The sequence below is a fragment of the Arabidopsis thaliana genome, chromosome 2 (genome assembly GCF_000001735.4).
Source record: "Arabidopsis thaliana chromosome 2, partial sequence".
In the NCBI taxonomy this organism is placed as follows: Eukaryota; Viridiplantae; Streptophyta; class Magnoliopsida; order Brassicales; family Brassicaceae; genus Arabidopsis; species Arabidopsis thaliana.
The window spans coordinates 6,237,242-6,253,574 of record NC_003071.7 but is presented as its reverse complement, the minus strand read 5'-3'; the positions used below and the strand labels follow the sequence as shown (position 1 = coordinate 6,253,574).

At 30.8% G+C, this 16,333-nt stretch overlaps 2 protein-coding genes and 2 pseudogenes across 6 annotated transcripts; 2 read left to right on the top strand and 2 right to left on the bottom strand.

The window, feature by feature from the left end:
- Positions 1-163: 163 nt before the first annotated feature.
- AT2G14630 lies at positions 164-1,083 on the top strand (annotated as a pseudogene; the record flags this gene model as incomplete). Its single annotated transcript has 2 exons — positions 164-190; positions 709-1,083.
- A 6,212-nt stretch (positions 1,084-7,295) lies between these two features.
- Positions 7,296-8,803, bottom strand: XTH10 (xyloglucan endotransglucosylase/hydrolase 10). Of its 3 annotated transcripts, none has more exons than NM_127026.4 (4): positions 8,485-8,803; positions 8,310-8,410; positions 8,042-8,235; positions 7,296-7,967 (listed from the first exon to the last, which is right to left on the bottom strand). In NM_127026.4, the coding sequence occupies exons 1-4, from the start codon at positions 8,684-8,686 to the stop codon at positions 7,565-7,567; spliced, it is 900 nt and encodes a 299-aa protein (NP_179069.1). In that variant the 5' UTR covers positions 8,687-8,803; the 3' UTR covers positions 7,296-7,564. The 3 variants fall into 3 exon arrangements, with proteins under 3 accessions (NP_179069.1, NP_001324911.1, NP_001324912.1); NM_001335429.1 differs by having other exon boundaries at positions 8,310-8,387; NM_001335428.1 differs by having other exon boundaries at positions 8,310-8,803.
- Positions 8,804-11,033: 2,230 nt separating this feature from the next.
- PR1 (pathogenesis-related protein 1) lies at positions 11,034-11,935 on the top strand. Its single transcript, NM_127025.3, has one exon. It carries the CDS (start codon positions 11,146-11,148, stop codon positions 11,629-11,631), a length of 486 nt encoding a protein of 161 aa, NP_179068.1. The 5' UTR covers positions 11,034-11,145; the 3' UTR covers positions 11,632-11,935.
- Positions 11,936-15,063: 3,128 nt separating this feature from the next.
- Positions 15,064-15,711, bottom strand: AT2G14605 (annotated as a pseudogene; the record flags this gene model as incomplete). Its single annotated transcript has 1 exon — positions 15,064-15,711.
- Positions 15,712-16,333: the final 622 nt, after the last annotated feature.

Here is a 16,333-nt window from a genome sequence, read left to right as displayed (position 1 = left end):
AGTCATTCATTAAGAAAAGACCACATCTTCACCAGGTCTCAACAATTTGTAAAAAAAGGCTACATCTTAGTTGTCGACTATAATCATACATCTCATCGCCCAGAGTAGAGCTTCGACTTCGGTATGTAAAGGAGAAAGACTTCTTCAAAGATTAGCAGCACCCATGGTTGACAACTCTCCATTTGCTGATGTACAAAACCACATTGTCTCTAAAAAGTTATCGCTTTCTTTCCATATTCTGTCAACAAAACAGCGGAATCCCGAATAATTATTATCACTATAAAGCTCTACTTGAGCTAACTGAAGCTCTAGTTGAGCTAACTACCACGATTTTCCCTCTTTTTCTACTAAACGTAATACCTCTAGAGGATCTTTATCCACATTCTTAAAAATCTTCTCATTTCTTGCTTTCCAAATATACCAAATTATCCATGGATATGAGGTTGAATCAAACTCTCAAGGTATTATTGAGAATTAGTAATCCAAATTCGCATAAATATAATTCAAAGGAAAAACTTCGGGGACCATAGGATTATGTACATACTTGTTAGCAGCATACTTGTGTGATGATGTTAGCAGCATACTTGTTAGCAGCATACTTGTGTGATGATGTTAGCAGCATACTTGTTAGTAGCATACTTGTGTGATTATTTCATTAGTACTTAGTCTCGTGGCAGTCCACTCATTATATTGTGTGGTTTGTATCAGGTTGCTCTAAGGAAGAAAGGAAGGTTGTATGGGGTTGGTTCTCTACATAATGAAGCATCCTCAGCCACTGTTGGTCCACAACCTCATAATGATCTGGTTGTTCTATTGGAGAAGCTTGCTGCTGCTGAAGCTTGTCTTCAACTTCAGGCTGAGAAGATCAATAGTTTCGATGCCTATTTTGAATACCTCGCAGAGAAGGATCCAGTGTTTGCATGCATGTACCGAAGACCATCTGAACCAGCAAATGCAGACGCCACAAGACATGCTGAGGGCAACCAGACCGGAGATGATCAGACCTGCACCGATCAGACCGGAACTGAGACTGAGACAAGAACTGGTACCATACCAGACTCCTCTACTTCACAAGCTTTTTAATTTCTCTCTGTTTTAAGACTTGGTTTATAGTTGCTAATCTCAACTTTTGGTTTAAGACTTGGGTTTGCTAATCTCAACTTTTGTAATCTCAACACTTATGTTTTTGAATCATTTAGCAGTTAATGTTTTTGAATGTCTACTGATTTCATATATGTTTTTATATGTTTACTAAAAATCAAATTAAAATCACCAGAAAAATAAATTAGCATAAATTTCGTAAATGAAAAAACAAAAAAGACTCCCAACAGACTTGCAAATCCCTAGCAAATGTTGCGAGGGAAGTGCTGCTCTTATGGTTTACGAGAGATTGTGGTCCCCGCAAATTTTGCGACGGAATAGATTCCTCGCAAAATTTGCGAGGAAATTGCGAGATATTAAATTTGCGAGGAATGACGTGGCGTAGCAATTCTCTTGCTATACGCGTTTGCGACGGATTTACTAGGAAACCTTCCCTCGTAAAACACATGTTTTCTTGTAGTATGTGAGAGAGCCCATACTTGTCACGTTGGATGGCATTGAAACAGTGTATGGATGATTGTTTCCTCTACAACAACACAACGGGCGCATCCAGTATCACAATTAATCCCTCTTTTTCATAGATTTTCCGTAGTGGCACACAACCTAATAAAGTTTGTCAAGACAAATAACGCAACTTTGGGGGACACTGCACTTTCCAAGTATAAGATTTGAGTGCTTTGATATCTTAGCCAATAAAAGATAAATTGTGATCCAACTTTTCTAGCTGCACTGTATGATAACTCGACTTAACTTTAAATTTTCTTGATTTGGTGAAATGCCAAACCTAAGGAATCCTCCTTTGTTGACAAACCCTAGTGTAGAACACTAATCAGCTGGACATCTTTGGGATCAAAAACCTCCTTTAGAAGATCAATATTCCACAAATTTGACCGGCTATATATCATATATAGTAGTGACTTTTAAAGATGGATCAATAATTGAGTCTTACTTTTTGTTGGTTTTGGGATTTGAGCTTTAATCCACGGATCCTCATAAAATGAGACGGATGCTCCAAAATCGACTCTTTAGTAGCTTTGAAAAAAGAAGAAACTGTTATCCGCAAATTAGAGAAGATAAACTGAAGGACTCACTATTGTAGTTTTGATGCCCGTACTCAACTTTCCTTGTTTTAATTTCCGAATATTCGCAATTAACACCTCACTACATAAAATGAATAACTAAAGGGAAAGCGGATCACCTTGTCTTAAAACCCTTTGTGGTATTATTAATCTTTTAGGTTGTCCATTAAGAAGGACCTTATACTAAACTATTATTTTTATGTTAAAATATTTCTAAATATTTATTTACTACATATTTATGGTACTTATAAATAAATAGAATTCTTAACCAAATTAAAAACGAATTAAGTGAATTAAATGAAACTTTAAAATAGTAGAAACAACACTATAAAAATAGAATTAGTAGTAATCATATACTTCAATTTTTTAACAAAAATAATAATTAGAAGTGATCATATATCATATTTTTAGATGTGTTAATGAGTTTTAGAATGGAAGTAAGACTAGATGCTTGATATAGTAAACTATTTTTATATAACTCCATTTATAAAATTTTAAACATGAAGATAAAATTTAAAGTTAAAAAATAGGTTTTAAAAACAATGGACTACAAAGATTTTTATTTATTATTAATTTTCCACTTAAAAAATTAAACTATTTATAAACGTAATATATAATTTAATTGAAGACGAAGACATTGTAAAAGGCGCACTTTTGGTGAAATTATATCTTAAATAATACAAATCATCTTCTAAAAAAGAAAGAAACTAAGAGCATCTCCATTGGAAGTATCTCAATGAGATACCCAACAAAAGTAATAATAATTACAAAAGAAAAAGTATGAGAGAAAGGAGAAAAAGTAGGAGAGAAGGAGAGTTGAGTTTCTCGGAAGATAAACTTTGAGAAACTATTCTCATCCAATTTGGACAGTTGTCATTATACTATTAGTTCAACTATTAAATAATAATTAATATATCTGTTTTGGTTAAAATATTAATATTTTTTTTTTTGAGAAACTTTTCTTATTTATATTGATGGAGATGGTGTAATGTTTATATTATTCATGAGTTCTACAATAAAATATACAAAAGTGATATGTTAGCTTTTATAAAAAATCATATATATGAAAGTTGGTCAACTCTCTCCATATGAGTGACATATCATCACACCAGTGAGTGTCACATGTCATTCTAAATTAATATCATTAAAATATAACAAAACTTACTGATAAAAATTTAAAAGTTTCACTTGCATTAAATCATCCATTAGTCTCACTCTTAACAAAATATCTTCATTTAAAAGAAAAAATACAAAAAATCATGTTAATGTATCAAACACTACTTTCATTGAGTGACATATCATCACACCAGTGAGTGTCACATGTCATTCTAAATTAATATCATTAAAATATAACAAAACTTAGTGATAAAAATTTAAAAGTTTTACTTGCATTAAATCATCCATTAATCTCACTCTTAACAAAATATTTTCATTTAAAATAAAAAATACAAAAAATCATGTTAATGTATCAAACACTACTTTCATTTTACTTTTCTTATTTTTGCTATTTTTATAATAGTCATCACTTGATAATGATTAGAAATTTTTGTGTATTACAACTTAGCTGTTTGCTACTTAACCTTTTTTAGTTTAGTAATTTTAACTTACTATTTTCTTTTTATTACATTTTTTGGTTTATATGATATGGTATTTTTGTGTGTTTATGATAAATTGGTAACATTAATAATGACATGCATATTTTTTAAGTAGTGATCTTTTGAGACGTTAGATATATCATTGGGCGTTCGGGTATGCGGGTCGGGTTCGGGTCGGGTATTTCGGGTTCGGGTTTTTTCGGATTTAGAAATTTAAGACCCGTTCGGGTAATTTAAGATTTTGGGTCGGGTTCGGGTTCGGGTTTATTTATATATTGAAATATCAGAATTTTGTATGTAAATCTATTAAATTACTTGAAAATTTCAAAAATTTCCAAAACAACACGAGTAGTTTTGCTTGAATATATTTAAAAATATACAAAATTAACTAAAATATCCAAAAAATCTTAATATTTTCTATATAGAAGTATAAATATAACTAATATATACTTATATTTGAGATATGTTTGGGTACCTATTCGGGTTTGGGTTTTTCGGGTTTTGAAGTTTAGACCCGTTCGGGTATTTTAAAAGTTCGGGTTCGGGTTCGGATCGGGTTGTTCGGGTCGGGTTCGGGTTGGTTCTTCGGGTTCGGGTATTATGCCCAGGCCTTAGATATATCAAAAAGTTTAATATACGACGTTTTCTCTAATATGGATATATGCAAATGTAAAGAGAGAAACCTAAAAGTGTTGACTCAAAAGACTATTTAATTTATGCTTTCTTTTTTCTCTTTCATGTGAAAACTTATAAAGCAAATGAGTAGTTTATATATTTGTAATTCAAATTATGTGAATCCAATATTTAACCATGCGCCTATCATGATGTGATTGGAATACTAGATTAGGAGAGAATACATGGAACAAGAAATTGTTTGCTTAGAATCAAGTTAGGCAACTTTTAAAGCAAATAAGTAGCATAATTGCATACAATTGTATCATATTGTTGATGTAAGTATTTCATGATAGTTAAATTTTTTAGAAACTTGGGTATATAGATAAGAAGATTTATACATGAAAAAAAAGATAATTGATATTTGAATCAAAAGTGAATCTAACTATACAAATATAATTACATAAAATGAATATAACTTTATTAACTACATAATAGCATACACAAAAATAACATAAATTAGCAATTAAAATAGTTAAAAATAATTATTTTTAAACAAATCACCTAGTGATTTATAATTTGTATAGCATATCTTGAAGAAAAGTCTATTTTCGAGTGGAACTACAACTCTATAAGATAATCAACAAGAAAAATAAGTTACATTATTTTCTAAAACAATATATTACAAAGAGTTTTATTTATTATTAAAACTCCACTTAACATAACATAAGAGATTACTAATCTCAATTTAAATTTTCTATTTAAGAATAATACATTGTAAAAGTCACACCTTTTGGGAAATTATATGAAAAAAAGATCTTCAATATATTTCTTAAATATTAAAAATTCATCATCTAAGAAAAGAAAGAAGATTAATGGTAATATTATTCATGATCAACAACAAAATATACAAAAAGTGATATGTAAGTCGTTAAAAAGTATAGTCTTGAAGAAAAATTAGGGGTGGGGTGTAGCATATCTCGAAGAAAAGTCTATTTTCGAGTGGAAGTACAACTATAATCAAAAAGAAAAATAAGTTTGAGACTTTTCAATTGAATCAAATGGTTTTAACCTAACAAATTTGGTACAAACAACGTATTTAAAGTACACTTAAGTTTTTTTTATAAGACGATATATATGTTATATCACAAAATTAACATTTCAAAATAAGGTCATGATATTTAAGTATTTGATTTGTAAGTATTATGAGAAACAAAAACAACAATATTTTCATGTAGAAGCTTGTTAATCGCAGTTAGACTTTTTTAAATAGTTCACTATGTAATTTTCCAAAGAAATATCATAATGTATAATTGTAGATGAGATACAACATAAATGGTGTGTTGTTTTGGTTATAAGTGATATAATGTTTCATTGGTCTCTTGTTTTGGATATGCATGCTAAATTATAGTATACTTACTTATGTTACAATTTTTTGTTTTTATCGTAGGAAAATGTATCTTAGTCTGGTTGACTCATGCACACCTCGCGGATCCATCTACACTGACTTTCTCTAATTGCAAAGCAAGTGTAACTCACCTCCATCCCGTCATTGTACGTCTCACGGCCATATATCAACAGATATAAGGGGAACCCAACATTGAATTATTTATATTTGATATTTATAAATATTTAATTTGTTGAGATGTTAAATCATTTGAAAAATAATATTTTTGTTGAGATGGTTAAATAAGGTGTGTAGATAAATTCTGGCAAATGTGGGAGAACTTCGGAGAGAGCTGTTAGATGACATACATGCTATGAGGATTTCTGATGGTGACATTGAGGTGGCACCAGGCCACATTGAGGTGGCTTATGTTATGGATGTGGTCGATGGTTATTGTAACCATACCTTTGAGCAACCTTCCTAGAGGTCTTTGACCAAATCAAAAACTCAAGAAAAAAATGGATATTGATATGCCTGAGCAAAACAGAACCATACCTTCGCTTTGCCAAACTGTGATCTTGAGTGGAAAGATCTTTTTCATCCTAAACTATGACACTCAGTGCACAACTTTTGACCTAAAAGAAACATGAATACTTGACAGATATGTTATGCGTGAAAAAATGTATGACAACTCTTTTGTTATCAACAAAAAGATCTTTGCATTTGGAACCAATTGCAAGATCGAATATTTTGATGCCACAGTCAGGACATGGACAATGGTGAAAGGTTTACCTGATTTTGACATATTGAATTCTGGCCTATTTAAACTCAACGGAAAAATCCTCGACATAAAGCAGCAGAGACATAAAGAGATTTCATTCAAAGTCATAACTTTACAAATGAGGGGGCTTGAGATATGGGGTAATGTTGAATCATCTAATGTTATTTTTCAGATGTATTTTGCAACTATTGAAGCATTGGTTAGCGTAGAAACGTGACAAGTATAAGATATCAGATCAAGAGATAATTGTAACCGAAATGCTACAACCCAAAGAGCATTTACATTAAAATTCTTCTCATATTTGCTATGTACTTTCATATTCTTAGTCGGTGTCTGCTATGTACTTTCATATTCATATTCTTAGAAGATGACTTGAGTGCATGGTAGGAGTGTATGGTTTAAAACATGTCTTTGTTTCCTGAGATTATTGCAAAACAAAAAATTGTTTAGGAGGTGATTATTTATGTGTGAAAGCAAGTTTACCTCAGATGAATCAAATGACATTCCGCAAAACCTTGTACACTAATACCAATATATGAAGCCAGGATAGTGATTTACATAAGGGATAAATAATTATTATCCCTTCGAGATTTAATAGTTCATGCCAGAAAATGAACGATTAAGATCGTGGGAGATGATAGATCCGCGGAATCTCGCTTACCCCAATCATAGTGTCCTACGATTGGCTCAAAATTAATCCAATCATCACGGGTAAAATTGTGTTTATATATCTTTAAAATGGCAAATCTTATTGGCTCGTGGTTGTAACAGCTTTTTATTGTCATTCTTTCAAATTTGCTCATATTAAAATAGTTACATTAAATAATAAAAAAAGAGGAGAAGATGTCAACCTTGACGTTAAGGTACGTTAAATACATACAAGAATTTTCTTTCCATTTTTGGTTTTTCTGATTTAGTTTTACTTAATTATTTTTATTTAAATTCAGTCTAACATGGCATAATGTTATTGGCTAATAGAAAAGGAGGTGAACCCAAGATTTGAGCAAATTCAATATTTAGGAAGAGAACATTCCTTCGGTAGCTTGTTATTGAACCTTCCATAATCTTGGCAATAATCATAAATCAAGTGATATTTTCTCACCCATTTAAACCATCTCTTTTGCACTCTTGTCAAAGAACTGAACTCATTCTTGTTCCACCAGTTTTCAGTGCTCTCTCCATTACAAAAACTTGTATTGCCTATCCAAATACAAGCGTCTATCTTGTAATCCCCAAAGGAAGCCACAAATGGACCCTTTGACCAATCAATCTTGTCATGTCCACCGCGCGTAGCCCAGCTCTCACCGTTCCATAGACTCGCCTGTACACTCATAGGTTGCAACCTTGGGTAGGCTACGCCTTTCTCCCCATGGTTTCTATACAACCTTATCGGAATCTGATCCACCATAAATCTGAAACCACCAAAGTACCATTATTATGCGTCTTGAGTACGTAGTGGAATATATTTTTGGTTGATGAATCTTACACAATTTGGTGAATGTTCCACAAGATAGAGTAAGTGTGAAAGTCCTTGGCTGGGTCGAACCAGAGATGGATCCTTTCTTCGCGGTTATCAAGTCCCTCGGCATAGACATTTGTCTGGAGAATGTAAGGCTGCCCATTAACGTTTCCGAGGAACTCAAAGTCAATCTCATCCCGGTTAGGCTGATCTGAGGACATCTGATAAATCATGGAAATTATGAGATTCATTCACATCAACCCGTTAAGATGAAGAGATAGAGACGGTTTCTTACATAATAAGCAACCACGGTTCCTTGAGAACTTCCACGGATAAGTTTGATCTTCATATCTATTTGGCCGAACAAGAACGTCTGAATGGAAGAAAAAGAAGCTCCTAATATTATCAAAACATAAGTTCTCAATGCGGAAAAATATAACGAGGACATTTGGACATATATATGAAAATACCAGATTCTTGATCGAGTTTAAGGGTTCTTGATCGACCATCATTGGAGGTGTTAACGTGGGTAGGAGACCATGTCACAAAGAAGTCTTTGTTAAAATCTCCTGATGAAACAACGGAAGCTTGTGAGACCCATAATAGCAAACTTGAGATAATTGAGAAGCCTACGAGAAGTACAAATGGTTTTGAGCGATTTATTAGAGTCATTATTTAAGATGTTTGAGGTTGAGTACGATGGACATATATAACGATCATTGATTAGTATATATACATATTGTATTGCATGAAAAGTGTTTAAAGTAAATTGTGTCCTATACAAAGAATATATATAACGATCATTGATTAGTATATATACATATTGTATTGTGTGTTTAAAGTAAATTGTGTCCTATACAAAGAATATCTTTGTGGAGAAGCAAAGAGAATACATACTTACGTAGGAATCTTTTTGTTTTCTTTTTTCAAAACGTAAGAATGTTTGCTTCCTTACAATTCATACTTATTAACTTACATATTATGTTTTCTTTTAAATATTAAAAATAACTAATTTTTATTAGGCAGCAAGTCATTTACAAAGTAAAAAATTTCTCCATGCATGTAACCTTCATTTATCATTCATTTTAGTTTGTAACTTTTTATTAGATTTTGATCAAGTTAACCGCTAAAATCTCATTTTATCCGTTCGCATTAAAGTTAAATAGATTGCTGACATATTTTAAATCTAATAGAAAATGCCATCTGGCAAATAAACAACGGACACGATTTTAAACTAAATTTTACCAAAAAGAAAAAACTTATACGACTTTTCTTGCTTAGAAGTCTTTGCATTGTTAATAGATTGTTGAAAAGGTTTATTCATTACTTTCATGCAGAGAGATAACATATCATCGCGTGGGGATTTATTCAATCCAAAGAAAAGCTTCCAAAAACTGACTTTGCTTCATGAAACACTCACTCTAATTTGCTTCATCAATCTTAGGACTGACTTTTCCAAATCAATATGCGAACTATCTTCTAATTTACATTGGTTTCGTGTTTTTTCGAAAGGAGACAACTATCTTTTTAAAAGCTTTTCTATAGTGTGATGACAAAAAAAAAATGTAATTGTTAGTTGCAAAAGAAAAGTACAATAGTCTTTTCTAGTTTTGAGAGTTTAAGGTTTATGATCGGAACTTAGAGTTTAAATTTAAACTATTTTGTTAATTTTTGGACTGATAACAGTTTTTTTTTGAAAATATTGAAACGTTGTTTACCTAATGTAACATGTTATTCTACTTAAATTACTTTATATTTTAATAACATATAATATTGAATAGGATATCATAGGATATTATTACGTAATAATATCCTATGGTGTCATTTTATAAGTTAGCACAAGCTTGTTTTAACTTATAAAATGATTCTCCCTCCATATAAAAAAGTTTGATTTTATAGAATGTTTATACCGATTAAAAAAATAATAATGCTTAGTTATAAATTACTATTTATTCATGCTAAACTATTTCTCGTAACTATTAACCAATAGTAATTCATCAAATTTTAAAATTCTCAATTAATTGATTCTTGAAATTCATAACCTTTTAATATTGATTGATAAAAATATACATAAACTCAATCTTTTTAATACAAAAAAACTTTAAAAAATCAATTTTTCTGATTCGGAGGGAGTATATGTTATTGCTTAGAATCACAGATTCATATCAGGATTGGAAAATTTTAAAGCCAGTGCATATCAGTAGTCAAAATTGGTAAATGATATACGAAGGCGGTACAAAATTAGGTATACTGAAGATAGAAGAACACAAAAGTAGATCGGTCACCTAGAGTTTTTCAATTTAAACTGCGTATTAGTGTTTGGAAAAAAAAAACAAAGTGTATACAATGTCAATCGGTGATCTTTTTTTTTTTTTTTTTTTTTTTTTTTCTTTTTGGATAAATCTCAATGGGTGATCTATTGACTGTTTCTCTACGTCACTATTTTACTTACGTCATAGATGTGGCGGCATATATTCTTCAGGACTTTTCAGCCATAGGCAAGAGTGATAGAGATACTCATATGCATGAAACACTAAGAAACAAATAATTCTTGACTTTTTTTCTTTTATTTGAAAATTGACTGTAGATATAAACTTTTATTTTTTCTGACTGTAAATATAATCTTAATTGCCAAACTGTCCGATACGATTTTTCTGTATTATTTACAGGAAGATATCTTCAAAACATTTTGAATGAAGTAATATATGAAATTCAAATTTGAAATAGAAGACTTAAATTAGAATCATGAAGAAAAAAAAAACACAAAACAACTGAATGACATGAAACAACTATATACAATGTTTCTTAATAAACTTCATTTAGGGTATACTTACATATATACTAAAAAAATATATCAACAATGGCAAAGCTACCGATACGAAACAATATTAGGAAAAATGTGTGTAAGGACAAGATTGACAAAAAAATAGTTACGAAAACAACTTCTATTCATTTGGACAATTGCAATGAATATTACTAAAATACTCACACATGGACCATGTATTTACAAAAACGTGAGATCTATAGTTAACAAAAAAAAAAAGAAAAAAATAGTTTTCAAATCTCTATATAAGCGATGTTTACGAACCCCAAAATCATAACACAACAATAACCATTATCAACTTAGAAAAATGAATTTTACTGGCTATTCTCGATTTTTAATCGTCTTTGTAGCTCTTGTAGGTGCTCTTGTTCTTCCCTCGAAAGCTCAAGATAGCCCACAAGATTATCTAAGGGTTCACAACCAGGCACGAGGAGCGGTAGGCGTAGGTCCCATGCAGTGGGACGAGAGGGTTGCAGCCTATGCTCGGAGCTACGCAGAACAACTAAGAGGCAACTGCAGACTCATACACTCTGGTGGGCCTTACGGGGAAAACTTAGCCTGGGGTAGCGGTGACTTGTCTGGCGTCTCCGCCGTGAACATGTGGGTTAGCGAGAAGGCTAACTACAACTACGCTGCGAACACGTGCAATGGAGTTTGTGGTCACTACACTCAAGTTGTTTGGAGAAAGTCAGTGAGACTCGGATGTGCCAAAGTGAGGTGTAACAATGGTGGAACCATAATCAGTTGCAACTATGATCCTCGTGGGAATTATGTGAACGAGAAGCCATACTAATGAAGTAATGATGTGATCATGCATACACACGTACATAAAGGACGTGTATATGTATCAGTATTTCAATAAGGAGCATCATATGCAGGATGTATCAATATTTATCAAATAATACAAATAAGAGCTGAGATTACGAGAATCTATTTAAATTAAAAGTTACATACTTAATTATTATAGTTATATATGTAAAATATGTGGCCTTTTTAAAAGTTACATAATTAATTATTATAGTTAATGTCTTTCAAAAATTTATAACTTTATAACATCCTCTATTCTATGTAATACAAAAACAATATTTCTTATGTTCATATTAGTATGTGTATGTAAGGATTAATAATATATACACATGTATGTTTTAAGAAAAACATAATAAAAATATGATATTACCGAAGATTTCATCATAATCTAATTAGAATGATTAAAAATAAGGAAACAAATTACCTAAAACAATAAATTCATATGTAAATGTGGCCTTTAAAATGTTAAAACGTTCAAGTGGCCTAAGGCAAATGCCTTTTTGGTAACACTATAAACACGGCTCTGGACTACTCATGATGCTATAACCGGAAATCACTACTGCGGTTCAGTCCAACAATATAGGCAGTTTGTAATACATCTTCATAATCGAAATTTTTATTAAAGCGTTAATTAAGGATTGTACATTTTCAAAAATAAAATAAAAGACCGCTCATATCTAGTCATATATGGAACCACAGTTTAGCATCAAATTGTTCCACTAAAATTGTTGTACGGTGTTTTTAAGAAAAGTTTTAGAGTTGAGTGATTTTGTTTTTTTCTCTGAAAAACGTAAAACACTAATATGGCGCCCGATGAAGAATAGATTTTTTGTTATTTGAATTTTGCTATTCTTTCCTAATTTTAATATACAAGAAAAATCAAATTAATTCAATTAATTTTATTACTCTGAAAAATAAATATAATTATTATTTTATTAAAATCCTAATTGTGGTAGTTAGTTAATTCTTAAATTAATTTGATCAATAGTTACCACTAGAAGATGTTATTTGTAAATAAATAAAAAACTCTTAACATAAAATTACTGTATTATGTATGTTGACCAGTACTAGAACGGAGCCTAAATCGTCGTAATCAAATTCGTCTTGAAAATTTGGCAACCAATCACGTCAGGTAAAATTGAACAAAAACGAAAACTTTGATAACTTGCGGTCATCTAAAGTCTTATATTCTTCTGTAGTTCTGTTAAAACTATGCAATCTCGTTTTAACGCTAAAAATCGTAGATCATGATTTTGTTCAAATGTTATGGTACAAGAAGAATCCAGATTTTTTGTTATTAATTTTTTTATATGAAACTAATTTTATATATCAGATTGATCAAAGTATGCAACTCAAAACGAAATATGATTAATATCCAAATGCAATTATTTAATAAGGAAGAGAAGTTATTAAAAGGATAACGTTTTGATGTGGAATATGGATATTTGCCCCTTCCACTTCCAAATTTGGATTTTAGATTTAAATGCAAAACGTAAAACGAAGAAAAATACTTGTACATCTGAATCTACCACCTATTCTATTGTACATGTGAAGAGAGCGAGTTGTCTTTAATAATATTAAAAAAAACTAAAATTATAAAATATTAATAATTAAATATGAAGGTGTTTTAAATTAAAATCATCCTTCTCAAAAGTGTTTCTAACAAGACATTTAAGACATAGTGTTTTCGGTTTGTCGATACACGAACATTAAAGTAATATATATATTTTATGTATTTATTTTAGTCGGGAAAACGGCCAAATCAACTCAACTATTTTCATGCGGTTTTTTCGAATCCAAACTTTAATTCTCTGTATTTATCCATCCGAACTCTCTTAACTGTTAAATAACAAATCTGAATTTAAACATATATTTATTATTAAATAATGTAACAAATCTGAACTATATAACTGTTAGCTAATTATAAAAAGAATAATTCAGATACGAAGAACATATAATTACGACTTAACAATTATAATTGACATTAAAAAGTATAAAAAAACTATGTTGAAATTAATTGATTAAGGGTTACATCGTTTAAGTTTATAATTTAAAAATTATTCTGGATTCGGATTGATAAATGCAGAGAATTAGAATTTAAGTTAAAAAAGCCGCGTAAAATAATTTGTATTGATTGTGGTCGTTTTCCTTATTTTAATTGTGGGAAGACAGCGATGAAGAATGGAGATGGTCTAGTAGACTTCAATTAGCTACATTCTACGAACGTCGTAATACCTAGTTTGTGCTTTAAAAAAAACAATGCAATACCTAGTTGCAGTTTTTTTTGTTTACGTCATTTTTACGTCCACATATTGTTTTGCAAACTTTACATCCAAATGCACAACCGAGTTCAACGAGATAGCTATATTCGATTTTCGAAAATAAATGATGCATGTGATTTACCAGCAAGGTCTTTTACATGGTAAGAACCTTCAGAAACGAACAAGGTCTTTTAAATGGTAAAAACTAGCAGCCATATTAGTAGGTCTATAAATCTGGCTATATAAATAAATGAGATACGCCCCCATCCCCATTCAGTTATTTTTATAGTTAATGAAATGTCATATTTTGCTAAAGAATATGCTTCCACAAGATTAAAAAACAAACAAGGTCTTTATTAGGTTATATTAGTTACCGATTCAAGTAATTATTAGCTAAAGAAATGTCATATTTATCTACAGAACCCCTTTTTCAAGAAGCATACTTTTACTATTACATAGAAATAACTTGAATGCAATGATTATGATGGTTACAAAGTCGTTTTGGTCAAATTGTCAAGATGGCTTTGGTTTTTTCCCTGATAGATAATAGATGACGTTTTGCTCTGTGCTTAGTCCGGTATGCCATTTCAAAATGATTTGGTTCTACTTATCTTGTACCAGTTATTGGTGTTAAGCTGTAACAAATAGAATGAATAATGCTGATCACATTCTATATTCGATCTACCAGAAAATTCGAAACTGCCACAAACGTAAATTTATATTTTTATAATTTCATTTAAAATAATTAATAACAATAAGTTAGAGAGTAATTTACAGGAAAAAGTTGAACATATATTTATATAACAATACGATGAATAATGATTAATTTTTCTTTTTTTGAATCGTCGATGAATTATATTCCTCCAAGTAAGTGGACCTAACCTTTATAATCATAACTACATCTACCAATCTGATATTCAAATTGAAACTGTAGAAGCTTTCCTTTTTTTCCTTAAGAAAATTAATCCATTCATATTGAATTTTTTTTGTATCTACGTATTTTATAGGTAGTGTTCCTGCCTAAGAATGGAAGACTTTTTCCGAATCAACACCACTATATATATATATATATATATATATATATTTGTGTAAGAATAGACTTTTCTTTAAATTCTACTTGTACTATAAAAATAAAATAGTTTATATTACAAGAAGGCAATGAATTGTGAAGAATTATATTGTGCAAGTATCTAAGTAGATGTTTGACCCCATTCCAGTGCTTTTGAGTTGGGCATGAGCTAAATCTTGCTAACAAGTTCACCGAAAATGATATATCAGGTCTTGTATGATTAGCAAAATACATTAATGCTCATGTTGCACTTAAGTACAATATTTTAGGAACAAAAATTTCTTCATTTTCTTCTCGAAAATGGAATGGATCTTTATCCACATCAAGTGCTCTTACAATTATTGGGCTACTCAACGGATGTGTTTTGTCTAAAGAGAATCTCTTAAGCACATTTTCAGTGTATGTCGTTTGATGCACAAGAATTCCATTTTTCAGGTGCTCAATCTGTAATCCTACACAAAATCTTGTCTTTCCAAGATTTTTCATCTCGAATTCTTTCTTCAAATACTCAACTGTCTGTTAAATTTCTGCAGAAGTTCCAATAATGTTTAAATCATCAACATACACTGCAATGATAACAAATCCCGATCCAAATCTCTTTATAAAAATGCATGGACTAATCGGATCATTCTTATAACCTTATTTTAATAAGTACTCACTAAGACGATTATACCACATTTTTCCTGATTATTTCAATCCGTAAAAAGATCGATTCAGTTTTATGCAGTATTATATCACTACTTGGAGGTATAGACGTCATTGTTTAAGTTTGTCCTAAGATAGAAAAACGCATCATAAATTGATTGCAAATATCTATCGCTAATTCTTGTATACCAAATGCCAATGCTACATGCGTACGTTGGTATATATGTAGCGACCAAACGATTCGTCACTAGTTTATATTTAATACAACGATTATATGTTTGTCGGTATTTAAAGACAAATTATAATCACTAATTAGCGAGAATTTAACAAGTGTGGTAGGTGTTGGACGTATCCATCACATATTAGAACAGCTGATGTGATGCAATAATGTTTTAGGTGCAGTAGTGTTGCACGACGCTTCGCTCGAGATTGCAAGGCACTGGTTAATGGATAAAAATATACAATTACAAGGTAAACGTCGTGGAGGAGAGTTTCCACCACCACTAAAACAGAAAACCGTAGATACAAGAGTCTTCATGATGGGTGGACTAGAATGATTTAACATGAAACCAATGGATGCTTGAGGAGATTGTTAGAATTCTGATACAAATTATTTTTGAGTGACGAAGTTGTTACGATCCATTCTTGGAGTTTTCAATTTTGTAAGCTTGAGTCGAACCAAGATATTATCCTATGTATAAGTTGGATTACTT